The sequence below is a fragment of the Oculina patagonica genome, chromosome 8 (assembly GCF_052425735.1).
Source record: "Oculina patagonica isolate OP01 chromosome 8, crgOcupat, whole genome shotgun sequence".
Taxonomy (NCBI): domain Eukaryota; kingdom Metazoa; phylum Cnidaria; class Anthozoa; order Scleractinia; family Oculinidae; genus Oculina; species Oculina patagonica.
In genome coordinates, this window is record NC_135765.1 from 27001769 (window position 1) to 27023549 (window position 21781).

At 39.1% G+C, this 21781-nt stretch overlaps 2 protein-coding genes, 1 long non-coding RNA gene and 1 pseudogene across 9 annotated transcripts in view; 3 read left to right on the plus strand and 1 right to left on the minus strand.

Annotated features, from left to right (window-relative positions):
- The window catches only part of LOC144663745 (elongation factor G, mitochondrial-like), a 49690-nt gene extending 39076 nt beyond the window's left edge, over positions 1-10614 (plus strand). For all 6 annotated transcript variants that reach the window (XM_078524795.1, XM_078524796.1, XM_078524797.1 and 3 more), the window contains exons 8-13: positions 6428-6466; positions 7699-7815; positions 8372-8445; positions 9029-9105; positions 9612-9692; positions 10479-10614. In XM_078524795.1, the coding sequence (XP_078380921.1) occupies positions 6428-6466; positions 7699-7815; positions 8372-8445; positions 9029-9105; positions 9612-9692; positions 10479-10502 (412 nt within the window). In that variant the 3' untranslated portion in view covers positions 10503-10614. The remainder of the gene's footprint in view (positions 1-6427; positions 6467-7698; positions 7816-8371; positions 8446-9028; positions 9106-9611; positions 9693-10478) is intronic.
- The window catches only part of LOC144663804 (uncharacterized), a 63438-nt gene that overhangs the window by 6941 nt on the left and 34716 nt on the right, over positions 1-21781 (minus strand). The window lies entirely within an intron of this gene.
- Positions 1334-5448, plus strand: LOC144663278 (elongation factor G, mitochondrial-like). Its single transcript, XM_078524180.1, has 7 exons — positions 1334-1689; positions 2126-2167; positions 3550-3662; positions 3854-3884; positions 4498-4572; positions 4982-5039; positions 5387-5448. The coding sequence occupies exons 1-7, from the start codon at positions 1633-1635 to the stop codon at positions 5446-5448; spliced, it is 438 nt and encodes a 145-aa protein (XP_078380306.1). The 5' UTR covers positions 1334-1632.
- LOC144663757 (angiotensin-converting enzyme-like) lies at positions 10551-16184 on the plus strand (annotated as a pseudogene). The gene is made up of 5 exons (XR_013572656.1): positions 10551-10702; positions 11876-12119; positions 12972-13094; positions 14199-14291; positions 15486-16184. The product of XR_013572656.1 is annotated as an angiotensin-converting enzyme-like (transcript).

Genomic DNA, 21781 nt, shown 5'->3' on the forward strand with positions numbered 1-21781 from the left:
TGAGTGCTAACGTTTTGGTAGGTTTTTGTCAGCTGTACTGAAACTGTCACCATGCTATGAGATCTCTTTAGTAATTTTGTTTTTGCTCGAATGTTCGGCGGAAAAACCACCTTAATTTTAAAAATTCGAATTAATAAGTTGACACTGGCTAAAAATATTGTTTTTGGACGTTTCGGCCACTACTGTTGCCTTCTTCAGCAAGATAAAAATGCAAATGTTCAACGGCGTCCTGTTAAAATATGTAACGAATGTGTGATAAAAACTAAATGAACTTTCCGAGTGCAACAGAAGTCTCTAGAGCATTCTTAATGAGTCTATGAATTCTTAATGCTATTGTAAACGTTTGGTAGCGCTATGTGTTCGTTTATAGCGTTCCTTTATCGCACAGAATGCCAAGCTTCAAGAATTAGTCGTTGTTTCCACACCGTTGACCTGTCAACAATTTCGACGCTCTCCAAATCTATTTGATGGTCGTTAATTATAAGCATATGGTGTTTTGCCAACAAAGAGTTTCTATCCAATGCTGCGATGGCCTTTGCGTGTTCTTTCATACGTGTTTTAAGCGCGCGTGATGTCTGACCAACATAAACACAGCCGCAATCGTTACACTTGTTCTTATATACAATTCCTCTGGTATCCTCTTTCTCGATCCTGTCTTTTGGTTTTTTCAGTATGTTCGAGATGGTACGTATAGGTTTATGGGCGACCGAGCAACTTCAGAATACCCGGCCACTTTTTTGTGTCTTCTAATCCTGCATGGATTTAATTAAGATCGAGGTATACTCGTGTATTTAGCGCGCTTGCTTCGGCTATGACTTTGTTACCGTGTGATCTGCTACTGAATCTCATTATGGCCACCTCGGGACCGCGGTAGCAGGATTAGAAGACACAAAAAAGTGGCCGGGTATTCTGAAGTTTAGCCGGGAGACCTTGATGTTGAAGCCACGAAGAACGTTTGCAATTCTTTCGGAAAAACCTTTGGCGTAAGGGAGGATAACAAAACCACGATATCATTTGTTTCTTGTTGAAGTTATCCTGGACTCTCTCTTTGTGCGCCTGGGTTCAACCCCTATATACAATATAGGGCGCGCGGAAGGGAGAGTTCAGGGACTGGACTAGGTATAAAGTAACAATACACTGAACATCAGGTCCTAAAAAAACCTATTTGTCTGAAAAAAAAAGCATTTGTCTAAAAAAAAATTCGAGCAGAGGGTTACACCCGCAATAAAAATTCCTGCACAAGCAATGGGCGTAAAAAAAATTCGTGCAAGTCGAAAATCCCCCCCCCCCCCCCAATCACTTTTGTAATGGTCCGCCCCTAAATTCAAGTGGACGTCGTGTTGTACCATATCAATATGACTATTGATCTATGACTATTGATATTAAAAAAGGGCAAAAAATGCTAGCGAATCGTCGTGAGAGATTTTGCCGTTATCATGCGAGAGGAAAACACCAAGTCCGACGGTCCGGTGATCCGGGCCGCGTTCCAGCTGGTATGTTTTTCGACACTGAGCCTGTATGAAAATGGTCAGCAGTTCCTTCATGTCATGCGCGTGCCGGCTCACGTGCGCCTGGTAAAAATCATACGAAGAGTTGTTCTGTAATACCGACTGTAATGTTTTAACGCGAAAAATGGGTATAACAAGGCTGCTGATTCAGCGAAGTGGACTTCGCCTACTTGCTTGCAATGTAAGATTTAAATTGCGTGTTCTTTTTACTTTGTTTTTCTTGTGGAAGTTAGTTCTTGTTGAATTTTGCCTACGGCGAGCAGCGGAAATATTTAACCCAAAAATTTCGTGCTATGCTGATCGATCGTGGAAATTCCGTAAAATTAGAGTCATAAAATTGAAGAGTCAAGCTTAAAAAGACAATCGTGCTGTCAGATAACTAGGCAAATCGATCAAGGAGTAAGATACATGTATTGACGAAAGCGAAAACTGCCTGTAGGGGAGACTTAATAACTCGACATGGTAAAAATTAGCTGTTAGGAGACGTGAGTCCTGAATCAAGGAATTTAACGTGAGAAAATGCTCGATTGTAGTGTTTCATGATTTTGGATTTTTTGCTCTTTTTCTGGAGTTTAATTTACCCTGGATCTGAACAAGGATGGTTTATTTGTTTGTAGACTCAAGTTGTTGCGTGTCGGTTGCTGTCGTCTGGAACCACGGTAAGTGTTCGGAAATTCATGAAAATGTCTTGTGAAAACTGACGCTGTTTATGTTAAGCTTGTGTATAACTTAAGTATTATAGCTTTCCCAACGATGAAAATCGATCGTCTAGTCACACGTCAAAAAGTTATTTGTCAGCTCTGTGTGAGACATGGTGATGGTTTATGGTTGATAGACAGTGTTAAAGCTGATTTCCAGTCCGTACTGCGCAGACTCGGGGTTTGTTTTTGTTTTTGTTTTGAATTCGTTGAGATGTTACACTTCGGTGACAGCATACATGAGCTGAAACGTCGGTTTGAAATAGCGTCAAGGTTCCTCTACTCGTTATTATTTGTTCTGCAAGGATATCTGGCGTTAATTATGAAGAAAAAGGTAAGTTTGTCGCGGAATTTTTAGTTTTGCTTGTAAACATTCTTTCGTGTGGGCTCACATAAACATTGCAGCCGAGATTGCGCAGTACGAACTGGAATTCATCTTTAATGGTTGTTACCAGGGCAGATTGATAATCTTGTCCATGGGCAAAATATCAATCCATGTATATTTTGATCTGCCAAGTATAGATTATAATTTGTTAAAGATGAATTCCAGTTTGTACTGCGCAATCTCGGCTGCAATGTTTATGTGAGCCTCACACAAAGGAATGTTTACAAGCAAAACTAAAAATTCCGTGACAAACTTACCCTTTACTTCATTATTAACGCCAGATATCCTTGCAGAACAAATAATAACGAGTAGGTCTACGAACCTTAACGCTATTTCAAACCAACGTTTCAGCTCATCGGGAATTCTTGAACGAAACAAACCGTAATGGCGGACTAAAAAACTTCATGTATGCTGTCACCGAAGTGTAACGTTCAACGAATTCAAAACAAAAACGGAAACAAACCTTGAGTCTGCGCAGTACGGACTGGATGTCAACTTTAAGTCAAATGATTGTTATTAATTTAGACATAGATTCCTTGGCCAAGTGGAGAGTTCTCAAGAGGAAAAAAATCAATGTGGGAATACACAAAATAATATTACCAAACATCCCCAATTGCAACAAGTGGAACAAATATTAATGGAAATATTTCATATGTCAGGGATGTAGCTAAAAAAAACACTTAGCCGGCTCATCAACAAGCCCTGCTGGCTTTTCTGGCCTTGTCAGCTCTACATGTACCTTAGTCTTTGTTTTCATGTGAAATTTCAGCCGGATTCAAGTTCTCTTTCAGCTGGTGAAATTGGCCGACAGCCGGCCCTTAGCTACAACCCTGATATGTGGATTGTATTTATTTGTTTATTTAATTTCATTTTGTTTGTTTGTTTGTCCGTTCATTCGTTAGTTGTTTATTTGTTAATAATTATTAAATAATCTATTTATTTATTTACATTTTTACAGAAGAATGTATCAAAAATTAGAAACATTGGTGTGTCTGCCCATATTGACTCAGGCAAAACTACTCTTACTGAGAGATTGTTGTTTAACACTGGAAGAATCAGCCACATGCATAGGTTAGTACAGTTACTGTAGTCAGCTACTTTAACGTCAACAGTTAAACAAAACTATCTGATTGACATGATTTCAAAGTCGTTAGCCTTTTTTAGCAATTTAAATTGTAAAGTTAGTGTAAGGGCAACATCATGTGTTTATGTTACACTGCATATAATTCTTATGTTACAATATTTTGCTGTTACTTCCCCAGAATACTGTACTTTAGTTGTATGGTTACCTTAGTAATTGCTGGTTTTCACTGTCACGCAATCAAAAAATAAATTCGAAACCATTCAACTACAGAAGCTATGAATTTCAAATATTATAGATGATAAATAGAAACCATCTGGAACTCAATTCTGTTTACAACAGCGACAATCTTTGGCTTAAGAGCTACACTGTAGTACACTTTCACATAAACACCACTTATTATATCTGAAATGTTCACTCTGCACAAAATGGAAAAGAAAGGCCTTTTTCAAACAAAACAGCTTTGTCACGGCACTCAGCTTGATGTCACATATGACAGAGCACTCAAATATTCAAAATGCTCTGTTTTAAAAACGAATGACACTATCGATCTGGAAATTTGCAAAAATGTATATTTTTAGTTTATCTTTTGCCTAATAACAATGAAAATTTAGCAGGCCTAGTGAATTTTGATTTCAGAATTTTATGACGTAACATTGAAAACCAAGAATAAATGTTAAAAATTCTTAGAATTGGACCATGTCTACGACTCTAGCTCTACTTTTTAACTCAAAACTCAAAATCCTAACTCTAACTTATTCCCTAAATCTAGATTACAAACCAACTGTTACTTACATGTACAATGATTGATTTTTATCGGACCAGGTGCGAGGGAAGAACAATGTAGGAGCCACTATGGATTTTATGGATCTAGAAAGACAGAGAGGAATTACCATACAGGTAGGAAATCTTCTGTTAATGATCAGTACTTGTTTAACAAGAAATCTGTGTTTGATCTTTAGTGATGTGCTTTGAAAAATTAAAGTTTAAAAAAAAAAACAATAATTAAAAATTACTTCTGTCAGATCCTACAGTAGTTTCTCAAACCTCCGCCAAGGAAATAAAAAATTGCTTTGAGAAATTGGAAGTTCAAGAAATTGGCGCTGAAGTTGCAGTGGATCTTTGAGAAATAAATATTGAGGATTTGAGAATTGAGGATTTTACTGTTAGTACCAGTAATCCAGTAATTTAATAAAATTTATTTTAATAAATAATAATGATGATGGTTCACAATGTATTTAACAGATCCACTAGGTGGCTTGACTCTGAAATTTGCAGTGTAATGATTTCTTCTCTGCTCTTTTTTCAGTCAGCAGCAACATATGTTAATTGGAAAGATACAAACGTCAACATTATTGACACTCCAGGTTAGTGCATAAAGCAAGTTTGAGAATTCCATACTGTATTTATTGGCCCATTACTAGAGCTATAAGCCAAGACCCCAAACTTGAGAGACCTGGGGTTGGGCTAAAGCTTGTCAAGAAATTTTGGTTAACTCTCCGGTGTAAGCCGAGATCCAAGTTTTTCAGAAAAAGTTCACCTTTGAATCAAAAGTCGTCTTTTCAAAGTGTACATTTACTTTGAATTTTGTTATCATAATGGTAAAATATTGACCTAATAGCCAAAAAAAAATGTAATCATAAGACATGCTGTAGGAATCTCTAAAATCCAGGAGATTGTTTAATCCAATTTAATACCTTTTTAATTTTATTAGGACACGTGGACTTTACTGTTGAAGTGGAGCGATCTCTTCGTGTTCTTGATGGTGCCATTTAAGTGCTATGTGCAGTTGGTGGGGTGCAGGTTGGTTTGATTTTTTATAATAACCGGTACATACAGTAGCTGTATATACACAGAGATTCCAACCCTCTGAGATAACAACAACAACATAAAAAAATGGAGATTTTGGTCACGGCCATGAGCGCAGAAGGTGCAAGCATCTAGGGGGTCTGTGGGGATGCACCCCCGAAAACATAGGCTTCTAATTATAAGATGTCATTTCCTGTATTTTGAAATCATAGTGGAACTTTACCAAATAAAACCATACAAAACAAAGCAAAACCGTGAACGAACGCAAACATCGCGCAAAATCGAGGCAGTTCATCACTGCGTCCAAAAAAAACGCGGGTCATGCTAGGATGTCCTAAAGGCAAAAGAAGCTGGAGATGATTGCCCAAAAAAGTCACTGACAATTAAAACGGGAGAATATGAAGTGAAAACCAGAAAACGGAAACAATCGCCGAAAACAGGAGGTTTCCAGCCGAAATGGGTACATCTGTTCAAAGTCAAGTACATACATTTTACTACGTACGGTGTTCTTAGTTAAATCCAGAACACCAGCCCGAACTTTTCCCACCCGGCTGATCACCCTGTACAAAGTACTGATACTCCTGGGTTCAAATCATTTAAAATGTTAATCAGTAAATGTTATTACTTAGGCCGAAATAAAATATCCTGTAGAACTTAGAATGACCTTTTTGTTTGCTTTCTTCAACAGAGCCAGACATTAACAGTAAATCGGCAAATGAAGCATTACAGTGTGCCCTGTATTGCCTTTATTAATAAACTTGACAGGTAAATCTATTCAATACTGTGCTGTACAACAGCTTTTACACACATATAAAAATAAAGTTGCCATCCTTTGTTCTCAATTGTCATTTTGATTGGTAAATTTTGTTCCAAGTGGTCCAGATTGAGTAGCCACAGTTTAAAATGACCAGAATTTAATGAATGATGTTTCTCCATTTTCTTTTAGAATGGGAGCAAATCCAGCCCGTGTTCTGAGTCAAATCAGGTAAAAAACAACTTTACAGTACATGTCAAATCAAAACACATGACATTGTGTGATCATTGTATTGTCAATGTGTGTTTGCCTGAATTATTAGTGACACAGTTCACTAAGATTTCATCTGTAAATCCAGGACCACTTTTACAGCATGCTCATAAGCTAGAACCACCCTCTGAAGCACACCAAGCAACCCAACAATGTAATTGCATACAGATGTACTTGTCAATACATGTAGTACATGTAATTTAATTCATTTAAACAGTCATGCAGATGCTATAGGGACCCATCCACAGACTTACATGCATGTACATGTACATCAATTGTAAATATTATAACCAATTTGAACAGTGCAAAAAATTTGTACTGCTCAATAGCTTTCATTTATGAATGGTCACATGCTTGGGTTTCAGGTAAAAGTCAGAGTCACCTTGTACAACATAATAATCAGTTAGTGACAGTGTACCACATAAAAATACTGCTCAAAACAAAACTGTTGAGACACTTTCCATTTTTCCTATCATTTAACCCTATCCAGACCGGGGGGGGGGACGGAAAGTGCCCGCGCCGACTTTGAACGCTTATAACTTTTTAAATATTCAACCAAACGCTGGCAAACTTTGCGACTTTATCTAAAATTTATCTGGGAATAATTTGGTAGGATAGGTTGTTGTGTCAGGAACTTGACATCACCATGGCAACGGCATTTTGACAGGCATGTTTTCCCAAAATTGTAATTTTCGTGTTTCTATTAATGAAAAATAACTTTAAAGCAATTATTTTCACCTGTTTACGGGTTTTAAGCACATTTTTATTGGTTTTGAGTATTTTCCAGTAATTTTGAGCGGTTTTCTGACGTTTTGAAAAAATTTCGAAATCCAAGATGGCGGATCCAAGATGGCGGCTGTTTTGACATTATGATGTAATTGTCACGTGATGTGACGTCATCATCCCACGTGACATATACCAAAAGATAGATTTTGGGACATACTACATATCCTGTAAGTTTTATTGTGATTGCTTAAATATTCTGGAAGTTACGGAGGGGGGGGGGGCGGAATCTGCCCCCCCCCCCCCGGTCTGAAAAGACCAAAAAAAGCCCGGTCTGAATAGGGTTAAGGTAATAATTAATAATTAAAATTCTGTTCACCCCTTATCACGTGAAGGTACATGCACATACACTGTATACTGTAATTAAAGTTTCCTAAATAAAGGGCATCCCCTGTTTTTATTCACTACAGAGCAAAATTACAGCACACTGCAGCCTTCACACAGTTGCCAATTGGTTTAGAATCGGACCTGAAGGGAGTCATAGATCTTGTGCGATGGAAAGCTTATTACTTTGAAGGAGAACAAGGGTTAGTTAACTTTATATTCTTCTTATTCTGTTTCAAACCCAAAATAGCAATTTTCTTTGTAGAAATATCTTCCCAATTGCAGTATTTCTTTTGCTAAAATGACCAGGCCATTTGAATGGATGAATGTTTCTACCAAACAGATAGCTAAGCCATTCAAATGGACGGATGTTTCTTTGTAATGGATGACCTCAAACTGTTGCAAAGGATGCAAGTTTATTCAGAATGGTTTACAAACAGCTTGTAAATGGAATTCCATTTGAAAACAAAAAGCATCACGTTTTTGCATGAATGGCTTCCATGGCAGTTGCTGGCAGCATTCCCCCACCCCACCCTCTATTCTATTTTTTCTTCTGGGACACTGATCTTGAAATTATCAGTGTGACCAGTGCCTAGAATGGGGGCTCATGGCTGGGTTGCAGGGATTTGCCAGCCATGGGGGCAGTACTGGTATACATATGATCTAGAGACTGGCTGGCTGCAATGGAAGCCCTATAGGATACCCCAGCATTAATTTGAGGGAAGCAGCAAGCTAACAGCTATTTAAAATCACCAACAGGTCTAAAGTAGTGGAAGGTAGTATTCCTGAAGACATGCTTAATGAGTGTACAAAACGACGACAAGAACTAATAGGTAGGACCTTCTAAGCAAAATCAACATCTTGATAATAGTTACCGGTAGTGCATATTCAACTTCATTCCTGGAGGTCGTGAGATAGAGACCCTGCGTGGGAATCAGGTTGTTTCATAGTTTACTAAGTCTTGATAATTTATTTTTTAAATAGTTTTAATTGATTTTCAAAAGTAGCATTTTTATTTAATAATTAACTTGGGTGTAATCTTATAAGACATTAAAAAAGGTAAAGACTGTGTCCAAGCAAAGTGGCCCGTACAGCCAGAGCTTATCCCAGTTTCCATAGCATTAAGCCATTAGGAGTAATTTGCTACTCCCCCCTGGATGGGATGCTAGTCTATTGCAGGGTTACCCCCCAGCAGTAAGTTTGCCGGTACCCATTTATACACCTGAGTGGAGAGAGGCACTATGAGAGTAAAGTGTCTTGCCTAAGAACATAACGCAGTGCCGTGGCCAAGGCTAAAACCCGGCCTTTTGACTTGGAGTAGAGCGCACTAACCAATTAGGCCATAAGACATTTATTAACGGGGTATTTATTCCTTGACAAATAAGCATAATTAATAGAATGTGTTTAATTCATCAGAAACCATTGCAGATGTTGATGAAGTTCTAGGGGAAATGTTTCTGGAAGAAATACAACCAACAGAAGAACAGTTAATTGTAGGTGTTACGCATGTACAGTGAAGTTTATTACTAACAAACCACAAGTCTTAATAGATCTAGACATGTACTAATATAGTATGTAATTCATAACAATAAGCAAACAAACAGACATACCAGCAAACAATAACCTAAAAACTTGATAATTTATTGTAACATCTCTTATTATAAAAAACTTCTGAACCTACATGTACATATAATTTTGCATTTAGGGCCCTTTTAAAATTCAAGTAACCTTAAACTAAGTCTACAAGTCTCAATTTTAAATGAAATTGTGTGGCTACATGTAGTTCTAAAAATATACAAATTAAAATACTTAAGCTGTACAAACATGCCCAAATGGTGAAATGTACTTTTAGTGCTCACTCCACTGGTACATGCACATTGCGTATTGCATATGATTGTGCACACCTGATCTGAACAAGGAGGCTTTTATATCACAAGTTTGCAAGAATTTGCCTGTGTATTTTAAGAAGGCTTCTTCACACTTTGTATTCTTTTACTAGGCTGCCATTTGCCGGGCCACCATCAAAAGAAGTTTCACACCAGTTTTTGTTGGATCTGCCCTGAAGAATAAGGGAATTCAGGTAGTCTCCTCTGTATAAAGTGTCATCAACATTTTTGGGGCCTCATTAAGTATTGACAAGGGAACTACAAGTCATGTATTTACTGGTAGGCAAATTAAAATTATTGTATCATAACCAAAATTCATCTACTGGTATTTTCTTCAGTACTTGATTGCGAAAACTTTCAGAGACAAACAATGCATACATGTATGAACTCAAACATAATAATGGTTTGTACTTTGGTTTTGGGTTGGGGGTACTGGTGAGGCCCAAGTGGGATTTAGGATGTTTGTTTGGTCATAATTTCTGGTGTGATGTTGTTCCCTCAGGGGTCCGCTGTCGTTCAATTCTCCTGGTGTTGTGTTTTTTGATCGTGGGCATCCATGCTTCGGGAATTTCAATTCCACTATCCCTGTTGATATTGTTAGGGTGGAGTCTTATCTGAATTGCCTCTTTGACCCTGCGTGTGTACCAGTGTGGTTCACGATCAATAAACTTTACTTCATTGCAAAGCAGAATTAACTTCAGTCATTTTTAACTCGGAAAAGAGTTGTAGTGCGCGAAGTGACTTTCACTCGATTCCTGTTAACATAGGCACGCAATGCGTGCAAGTGTCTTAAGGCCTCTAGACATTGTTTGGTATATTATTGGATGTATCAAACTGAGTGAAGTGAACTGAAGTGTGGAAAGTTCAGCATAACTTCGGTTTTGGAAAACAAGTTATTTGTCAGTTTTTTGTTTTCATAATAAATTTTCCGAGTTCAGTGGCTTATAGCCACTTTGATGTTATTTTTTTTCCTTTTTCAGGATCAAACAATGTACCAACATTAATCACAACGACTTGGTAACCACTCATCACGAACTGGGCCATATTCAGTATTACCTACAATAGTGGGACCAGCCTTTCGAGTACCGCACTGGCGCCAACCCAGGATTCCATGAGGCCGTGGGTGATACCATGTCGCTGTCAGTTGATACACCGCAACACTTGAAGAAGATTGGTCTGTTGGAAAGTGTCAGCAATTACACAGGTAGATAAATACAGTATAAGATTTATTGGTAAACTCTTGGAAGTACATGATGCAACATATGCTTGGGTGGGAGGGGGCAGAGGGGCGTGTTAAGGCGGGACTAAACGTAAATTTTAGTGGAATATTGAGAGGCTTAAAGAAGAGGTACATGTAGAAGAAAGAAAATTAGTTTGGAATGCCACCAGACAGGTAACCCCAACGAAAGAGCACCCCAGGTTGTCAGAGGACTGTCTGGTGTCAGTCTACTAATTGCTAAGTTCAAGTTCCAATTTTAAAACATGTACATCAAATTTTTAATATTTCTTATTTCTCGATCTAAATTTTACAAATCCTTTGAGAAAAACTATCTCTCCCAAACATCCCCATAAATCACCCAGAAATTCAGTTACAAAACACCCCCAAATATGATTTATGGGATGTACATAGGACTTTTGCATTGCTTGAAACGTGAACGAGATATTTCCAGTAAACCCCTGTTAAGCAGCGAAGACATTGTCTTTAATAGTGTAGGGAGAAAACGAGACCAATGCATTCTTGCCTGAAGGCGGTCGAGCTGTGTGGAGATCGATGAGAAAGATGGAAATTTTAAGCTTTGGTAAATGAAATAAGAAAGATGTACATTTTGTATAGTAGAATCCCGATTTCTTGAACCTTGGTTGCTCGAAATTCTCGATGTAAACGCGAACCAAGTCGTTTCCCTTCCACAGCAATCACCCTCGATTTCTTGAATTTTCTTTTCACTTAATCTGAGTCCTCGACAGCATTAGAAGGAGCAGGGTTCGTACTCGTCTTGAATACCCTTGAATTTCAGGAGTTCAATTTCAATGCCATGAAAGTACTTCAAATTGGTTTCCGGTCCTTAAAAGTCCTTGATTTTTTTATTGAACGTCAAAAGGCTTCAAGGCAATGAGAAGACCGCCAAAATTAGCGATTCTTTTAGTTCTTCAGTGAGCACATCAACGGCACAACAGACTGGGTAAATTTCATAAAAAAAGTCCTTGAAATTTCCATGAATGGTCGTAGAAAGTCTTTAAAACGTCCTTGAATTTTTGGCCTGACGAACCCTGAAAAAGAATCCTTGCTTTTACCGACTGATCCTTATTGTCTTACAGAAAAAAAAATTGTTTCAAGTTTCAAAGTTCTTCTCATTTTACGTTGTTTTCACTTTCTCAGAATCCGACATCAACGCCCTGATGAAGATGGCGCTGCGTAAAATCGCTTTTCGGCCGTTCGGATTTTTGATCGACCAGTGGCGATGGAAGGTATTCAGTGGCAAAATTACTGATGAAAATTACAACGCCGAGTGGTGGAAACTGAGGACTAAGTACCAGGGAATAAAACCTGCTGTGGAATGGTCAGAAGCGGACTTTGATCCTGGGTGCAAGTACCACATCCCTGCCAACACACCGTACATCAGGTTTGAATTCCAATCTTTGTCACTCTTCATTAAGCGTATTCGAAATCTCTCTTCTCATTGGAATAAGCCAAGTTAGGAACTACAGTGGACAATGTTCTTTTTTGTATATCATAACAGAGAATTCTCGCGCGCTGATTGGTCGAGAGCTAACAGGGCCGTACCTCGGATTTTTTGTCTGCAGGGGCAAGTTTTCCTGGCGGGGGAAACTAGGGGTTATATTTGCTAGTATTGTATTTCTTTTTTTTTCTTCAGTTTTCTTAGTTTTTTTTCTCCGGGCGAAGGCAAAATCATTAAAGGACACTTGAGAAGTTTTTTCATCATGCTTTATTTGTGAAAATACTTCCTGCAAACTTCGTATCGACATAAAGCAAAGTTAATCAGCGCCCTAAGGATACGTGTATACCAAGCTTACTAACCAAAAACAATGACGCTTTAACTGATTTCTTCTCTTCTTACCTGTATGGACATTAAAAAGGTCGTTTTCCACTAACAGTGTCACAGTTTGTAGAAGCTCTCAATTTTTGCTTTAACAAGTAAATACGGTCCCTTTATTATTTTAGTCTTGGTGCAGTTAGCAAAGGTTTGTCGCATTGTGCAAAGGTTAAGCTTTATTATCTCAGAATATACTGGTGTCACGTTACCTCGACTCTCTACAGAGTAGACACCTTTCTAAGACGGACAGCTGCGGCCGGTCCCGAAGGTGTCCGCCTTAGAGAGAGTTGACTCTGGTCTAAGTAACTGTTTTAGTAGAAACTCAAACAAAGTGCGTGGGAGGGGTGTATGCTTTCGCACGCGCGGTTCTCGCTTACATCTAGTAGGCTGGAGTACAATATTCTCTTTTTTCTCACTTAGATATTTCATGAGTTTCGTGCTGCAGTTCCAGTTCCACTAGGCCGCATGTGACGCAGCTGGTTATACAGGACCTTTGCACACTTGTTCCATTTATCAGTCGAAGGCGGCAGGAAAGAAGATCGGGTAAGTTAGTAAAAACTGCAAGCGAGCAATGTACTGTCTCATAGGAGATTTTCACTCCCTGATGAAAACGAGACCTAGTGAGCCAGCCCAAGACTACCTGTCTTGCAAAGCAAACTTTATGGAAGCCGAATGATGCACAAAACTAGATTTGAAACAGAGAAAAAAGGCCCCTCTGAAATGGCTTAGTGAATAGACAATATTCGTATTCTCGGTATCATGTCATTTGCATTTGAAAAGATTACCTGCATTCGCCTCCATTGCAAGCCATTTTCATTGGTATGTTTGCACCGAAATGGCCTCACGCGCTACATAAATTAGCACATTATACCCTTGGGTATTTATTTTAGTATTTACACGCTCTCCCGACTTGAGATCGTTCTCATTTGCGTTAATGCCCCAAAAGGTCTCTTTAGAGGTCTCCTTTTTTGTCCCTCCCTCCTCCCCTCAGCGACGGAAACCTCCAGCATGCTGCACTTCTTCGCATGCGTGGAAATTATTTTCGCCCCATATCTTAGTATCCCTGCGTGTGCCATAGACGTGCAGCATGACAATGAAAATTCTTCTACTATTCTCGAATTATACCGAGAATATTAATATGGTCTATTACTTGTTATTAAAAACTAGCAGTGGCATATTGGAATTCCTGCATTTTGATTGGTTGACAGTATATGAGCTCAAATACCATTGACCATAAATATGGTAGCCGATACGCGTCAACGAAAACAGCTTGGGAGCTAAAACACTGCAATTCTTTGGGCGTTTTTAATAAAACAATTATTCCACTCGCGCTTGTCGGATATGAGATCGTTACAACCATCTACCATCTCATATCCAACGCGCGCTCGTGGAATAATTGTTAAACATACCCATGCACAAAGTCACGTGTCATAAGTGCCAAAGCCCGTGTTAAAAGGAAAAGACAGAACCGAGTGAATTTCTACTCTCGAAGCTCAAAAAGCAAAGATGTATATAGAAGAAATGCAAATTTATCATAAAAAACATTGTCATTGGCAGCAGCGGATATCTCATGCCTAAAATTGCGCTTTAAACATTTGAAATTATTATTTATTAAATAATGATCAATAACAACATTTCTTCTTGTAGCGATATGTTGAAGATGGGTAAGAGCAAACCTTGGCCCGAGGCCCTCAAGAAGCTGACCGGAAGTGAAACAGTGGATGTTGGAGCACTGACTGCAGGGCTCAAAATAATTTTTGGATACTGACCAGTCATGTTGACCGGCCAAATCAATTTTTGCTCGGTCATGTCTCGTTTTTGACCGGTCAAAATATTGATTATTTACTTTGAAACAATAGCCTATTCTGCCAAAAATTTCGCCTCATAGGCTAAAACACGCGTTGTTAAAGATCGCTAGAAGTGTCTTTTGAATTTCCATTTCTTCTGCGTTCTACTCTACATAAAATAAAATGCTCAGTAGCCATAATGTTATGTTACTCTAGTTTTACATTAGTTAACGACTTATGGGTGGAGGCGATCTTGGTTGTAAGCACTTTACTGGTCTTTATTACCGAACAGTAAATAGTAATAGGACATATGCCCATGCTACAAGTGAGATAACTTTGCCTTTGCTCGGACTCGTTGTTCATCGAGCTTCCTATAAGATGCCCTAAGACTAGTTAATAGTTCTCTTTCTTCAAGACTGCCAAGAGATTAGCGAGAAAGCCTACGTCACTTCGCATTTCGTTTGAATCTGTAGACGCCGGACGCGGAGACCATTATTTTTTTTTGTACAGTACGAGCAAACGTTTACCGGAACTCTCTTTGACAATTAAGTAGCACCACGTCTTAGGTGGTCAAATTGTCAGCACACATGGGGACATGTTCAGTTGTGAAATAGGCGCAATTTAAAGAAACTTTGCTGACATAGCATTCAAAGCGTGTTTAATGATGTTATTATTTTCTCATGATCTTGCTGATGAAAAACACGCTACGAACTCGTACTTTCTAAAGGTGCATATAGTTTTTTAAATCCTCTAACGAGTGCTGTTTTTCTCGGCCCGCCTGACAATTGAAACTGTAATTGCGTACGCGTGTTTTATAGCAGACGTTGATTGATGCCATGTTCATTGTTGTCTGTTTAGCGTATTTACAGACGTGGTTTATTTAAGCAAACCGCTAACAAATCTGCAGAGCGTGACCGCCTCATCTGTATTCTACAAATTTGTGACTGCAAGCTGCTATGATATTTTATGATTTTACTGTAAAATTGCAAGAAATACTGCAAATAAATTTTTTTTTGTGTGTTATTCATTTGAAAGCTGTGTACATGACCGGTCAAAATGACCGCCGAACCAAAATTTTGTCCGGACAAATCGTCATTTTGGCCGGACATTGTCCGTTGACCGGCCGTTATTTTGAGCCCTGGACTGACTATTTCGAGCCACTTCGTAAATGGATGGTGGATCAGCGAAATACACTAGGATATGCCGCACCCGGGTGGGATGGGGATGACGATGTCCTGACCACTACCGTGAAGCCCAAGACCACTAGTGTTTTCGCTGGAGTCTCAACTCTTGCTCCAGTCCTGTTTAACACGATTGTAAGCTTGTTGTTTGCGCTGGTTATGTTCTTTCGCTAAAGCCGTTCGATAGCTAAGACTTTTAGTAGTTTACTTTACAAACTGTAGTATTCAGATTTTTGTTAATTTGAGGTGATCATAATAATTGATCGCTTTTGAGGTTGCTATCGAGATTAGTTTGCAATCACCTGATTTTTCGTTTCCATTTACCGTGGTTGTAGAAGCTTCCCAAGGTTTTGTCGTATATAGAACGAAATAAATACCATTCTTTCACATTTTGAGACGTGCGTGTGCATCCTTAAGCCTGGTTTTCACTAGCGACGCAAGCACAAGCGCAAGCACAAGTGCGATCGTGCAAAAAGGAGAGATTTTGATCCTTGTGCTTGTGCTTGTGCTGGCCGCAAGCACAAGCATAAGCATCAAAATGCAATGCGCTTGTGCTTTTGCTTCAGTCGAAGCCGTTTTCACGGTGAAATAAGAGCTGTTATCCTTGCGCTTGTGCTTGCGTCGCTAGTGAAGACCAGGCTTTAATAAATAATGACCTCTGCTAATCTTCTCCCCGTGACTAGTAAATTGTTCAGCCGTATGTATTGATGCAGCAGCTACAGTATTGTGTTCCAAGGCGCGAGCGGGCATTGAAGGTTGGTTCTTATATGATAGCCCCGATCGTTTCTATTGCATTGATCGTTTGCAAATACTGAGACGATCGAAGCGATTGGAAGCGATCGGGGGTTCTCATGTGATCGTCCCGATCGCCTGGTATGAGCGAAGACCTACGAAAAACAATCATTTTAGCCCTAGATACAACACGATGCCAGCCTTCAATAAAAGAGCAAAACTCTTGGCCTCCTATCTTCTTAGTTATTGCAGTTTTACGGGAAAGAAGGGAAAGAGAAGCTTGAAGGGAGCTGAGGTGGCGTAGTGGTGAGAGCGCTCGCCTCCCACCAATGTGGCCCGGGTTCGATTCCGGCCCGGTGCCATATGTGGGTTGAGTTTGTTGTTGGTTCTCGTTCCTGCTCCGAGGGTTTTTCTCCGGTTTTCCTCCCTTCACAAAAATCAACACTCCAAATTCCAATTCGATCTTGGATTCACGTACACGTCTTTACGAGCTCCTGAGCTCGTAAAGACGATTACAATTACATTTTTTTCATTACATTACAAGGATAGAACACGGGCGATCGCGCAGTCGCCCCAATCGCCGCCGACGTTAGCGATCATCTGTGTAATGTTCTTATATAATCGTCCCGATCGCAAAAAAACGTTTTGAAGTGAAAGAGGCGCTAGAAACGATCGGGGTGATAATGTCGAATTATGTGAAAACCAGCCATTAGAAGCCCGATTACTCAGTTATAAAATCGATTTGTGACAATACATAACTAGGCTATTTAGACGATCCTGTTTCATGGTTGTATTTCAGCGCATTAACAATAGTTTTGTTTTATTTTTTGTCATATATACATGCGCTATACAGTTTTTTCCTGATTCCTGTTTCATAGTGCTTTTAAGGTTGTTCTTTAAAGTTAAAGGGGAGAAAATATACGGAAAATGATGCCGCGGACCTCTCCTAGTAGCTTTTTGGGGAGAAGAGTTTAATCCTAACACCATACTATCCAGACATACACGATCCCGATAAAACGATTTGTGTCTTGATAAAGCAATTGTGTGTTGTGCTAGCGGTACTTTCGGCACTGAAAAGGTTTTTTTTTTTTTTTGGGGGGGGGGGGGGCTGAGCCCTTAACCAAACTTTTTTTTTGGGGGGGGGGGGGGCTATAGCTCTCTCTAACCGGTGGAGGAAGAAGTATCTTTGCTAGGTCTGCGCAAATTTCATAAATGTTAGTCAGAAAAAAAGAAAGCCAGAAGTCTAAAATGTAGTTACAAGAGACAAGGAGGAAAGAACAAGGAAGAGTAAAAATGGGAGTGTTGGGAAGCCTAGTAAGAGGAGAGATAGTATCGCTAGAGGAGGGCAGGAGGCCGGGGTGAGAGAGAAGCCTTTATTTAAATAGGGTTACTCCATCAGCTTTACAATATAACCGGCACGCATACATGCATGCACAGGCGATGACGCTTTACAATGATCCCAGAAATTGCATTTTTCTTATTCATTTTAATTTTTATTTGCCTTGACTACAAAACGAACCTCCAATACATTACAAACCTACAGTATAATAAGATAAATACATTAAATCATTATGAACTTCGTCATTTAGCAACAGAAAGGCCCAGGATTGATTTCCACACCTAGTCGATACTGAAGATTGTGTGACATTTCCGTATTGAAATGGTCTGAAATGTAATGAAGTCAACACCGCTTACTAGAATCACTTACATGCATTTATGCAACTTATCAAACAAAACATTTTAGATCAGCTAAATCAGCAATAGGGTAGAAGTTCTTTCTGAACTCTGGCTTCTCGTACAAATAGGAATACGGATACCGTCACTGTGTTATTTTTAATGGCTTGAGATAAATACCCGAATAAATATTATCAACAGCAGTAAAAGGAAGATGGCGAGTCGCGAAGGGAAAAGTTAAATATTATCGACAACAATGCACGTCAAAGCAAACAATGATTTCAGATAGCTCACCTTTGCAATCTAATCAAGATACTGCTGCCATCGGTCTCCCTTTTGGAAAGGTTTCAAAAGTTATGACACTAACCAGCCTTCACTCGTCAAATTCAACATCAGTCAACTTAGTCTGCCATCACGTATGCCGACTTTGAATACACGTACAACGGTAAAAAAGTTCTTTAAGCGAGCTCACAATTATCCAGTACATCATTCTCCCCTGTCCCCAAAACTCCGTTTAACTGTACGTTAAAAATCAAACGCGTTTTCCCGATGGATGCTCTTAAAGTTGATTCGTACTCATTGACAATCAAAGATGGCGTACCGAAACTGAGTAAACAACAAAGTGCCTAGTTCCCAATGCTACTCGGTTGGAGTAATCTTTCACTCCTCACACGGCCGTCCACCGGGCCATAGCATATAGGCGTCACCGCCTAAAAAACTGTTATCCTTAGAGGCCCTAGTAAAAAGTAAAAATTAAAAAGTCGCTAAAAGTCTTACAGTGTACTTAAAATGGAAGTTAAAAAGATTAAAATATATAAGAGATACTAAAATATAAGCTAAAATTATGTTACATTTGTATAAAATCGAAAAATTTAAAAATTACATATTATTTTGATAAGAGTTATAAATTTGGCAACCGGAGTAATAAAAAGACTTTTTCGCGGCTTCTGTCCGTACTTTAGGCAAATGGTTGGGGGAGGGGCACTCAAAAAAGTTTCATACGGGGAGGCTCCGCCCCAAGCTCTTACCCCTTACCCTTTTATGTACCATTTTGACAGAAATTATACCCCTTTCGAATACCTTTTAATGAAAAAAGGTACCCCCTTTCATATACCTAAAAGACATGGCATAGACTTAGAACAGGACGTTTTCTTGTCATTTTCATGCAGCGCTTAATAAATTAAAATAATACAGCCATAAAGTGCGTCTGTTCGAAATATTTTAATTAAAGGCCCTTTTAAAAACCTTAATGACGGATTTTCATACCCTTTAATATACCAAAACTTGTGAAATCCCTACCCTTTTATATACCTCAGGAGCCCATTACTAGGAGCGTGCAACTCCCATACTAAGCCTATGTCACGGCGTTTTCACAGACCAGTTTATTTTTAGACTGCATTTTCCCCGCGAAAAACGTAGTTCCGGTCAACATGAGTAATATGATCCGTGAAATACGAAGAAAAAAAATGGCGGACTTATGTGTGTATATCGAGAAAATAAAAGCACATCTATTCCTTCTCTTTTGTCTGTAGTCCACTCCATCTATTCACGTTTTCCCGAGCCATGTAATGGGCTCCTGATACCTGAAGCCTGAAAAAGGTACCCCTTTCGGGCGGAGCCTCCCTGTATAGGCCATTATATGGAGTACCCCCCCCCCCCCCGGATAGAGGAGCCAATATCAGCCCGGAGTTATTACAGGGAAAATGACCTTCGCCTTTCCAGAACGGAGCAAAACTCTATTCATTAGTGATGTGGAGCGAAGGGGAGGGAAAACGGACAAATGTTTGCAATCGCAGTATAGAATATCCTACAAAGAATGTCCCTCGGTAAAAAAGCGGCTCCAGATACCAGTGGAGGTCAGAACTATATAAATGTTTCAATCGCAGACGAGTCAAGGAGGCGAGTAAAGTTGGACTTCCAGTCGAGATTACTTAGATCTGTTGCCTGTTTTACCGAGTTGTAGTGTTGGCTGTCTGAGAACCCGTATACACCGAATTGTAGCTAACTTTCTTCAAAGATTGTCAAGTAAAACAAGGCCGAAAACATTTTTTAATTTGGTATTCCTGCGTAGGAGTCTGGGTTGCCTGTGTAAATGGCTCCTGTTTATGACCAATCAGTGCGAGCTTTGTAAAATTTTTGTCTGCCTCTTTGGGGAGGACTAAGTTCTAGTGTTGACAAAAATGGCGGCAACGAAGGTGTGGCGGAAGTAACAAGCGTCTTTAACTACATTTTATTTCCAAAGGAAGGCACTTCACTGTTAGGTAATTAGTGTTTTACTTTTGTTAGTCTGTAGTTTTTCATCTCTGCTGCTTTTTACGAGGGTGTAATGGTTTGCAGCGCCAGTTGTGCGACCAGACAGCTTTTCTGCACTGTAGCGTAAACTGACTAAACTGAACACTTCAGTCCACGATTTCTTTTTCCAGAAACGTTTTGGAACTTTTCTAACGGGGATTTGTATAGGCTAGGAAATAATTTGACGTTTGCCCTTTAGTTCCGTTTTAATATCTTTTTGAGATAAGGAGAAATCAACATAATAGCAGCATATTTATTTGATTCACGCTGCATAATTAAGTAAGAACTCAAATTCTTTCACACACCCACACACACAAACTTAAGTTATAGTTTAGCCATGCAGAACGAGACTGTCAAGATGTTTGCATAATTTAGCGTGGTTTGTGGAATTATCTTCCCTATTAAATATTATATGTGTATTAAACTTACTTCAAATTCTGGACACCCAATTCTTGATGTTTCAGAGATGTAGCTCAACAAAGTCTGCTGTTATTTTACGAATCTTCATGTGTTGCACACTAGAGATGTCACGCTTGACTACTTTTCAAATAATTTTAATTATCAACTATTGTTAATTAAAATTGCATACATGTAAAGCTATGTAAGAGCGAAGTTTGTGCCATCTGTGGCAGTTTAACACAAGCCGAGGCTTTTATTATTTCGCTTTCCTGCAAAATCCGAACATGAATATTATAATTATTACAATATAGTTATTGCAAGTGCAAAGTGCAACTTGATCCCAAGTGCAGACAGGTGGTTCAATGAGGCAGAGCACAAGAGACAAGAGCAGCAGACACCTCATTAGTACTCATGTTCTTCTGCCCCCTTGAAATAATTGACATAAAAATATTGGCATACTCACTCACTTACAATACATTAGGTGACAAATGGCGTTTCTATACTGAGCTCTACAAATTGCAGTCGAACGTTTCGGCAAATATGGTCACTCAACAGCAGAATACAAGAGAAACCTGAGTGGTCTAAGCTAAAAATAAATACACGAAAACAATACACGATGCACAAAACCTTCAAGTGAAATTAAAAGTGTCCCTCCGAGTCAAGCATTAGCTTATTGACTTAATACTATTTTTATCATCCAATTACAGGATGGAGCCATTCCTGTATTTAGCTGCTACTAAGGTGCGGCGGAAGTAACCGGCATCTGTAACTACTTTTTGTTCCCCCAGGAAGGCACTTTACTGTCAGGTAAATAGTGTTTTGCTTTTGCAAGACAGTGCTTTTTAATCAATTTTGTCGTTTGTGAAGGTGTAATGGTTTGCAAATTATGCCAGTAGTGATACTAAACAGTGTTTCGGCGGTCAGGCGATGTGAAAGTGAAACTGCACTGTAGCATTAACTAAACAGTAAACTATTCCTCTTTCCATAAGTTGTTCTTTAGAACTTTTTTAGTGATGGAATTAATATGTCACATATTAATTCTGTTTTCAAGAGGGGCTGGGAGTATGCAAAATAATTTTGGAAATTCCAGAGTGGAGGTTTATTTTTTCTAAATTGTTTTCATAATAAAGCACCTTCCGATAATGTTATGGCCAAGGTAAACTTT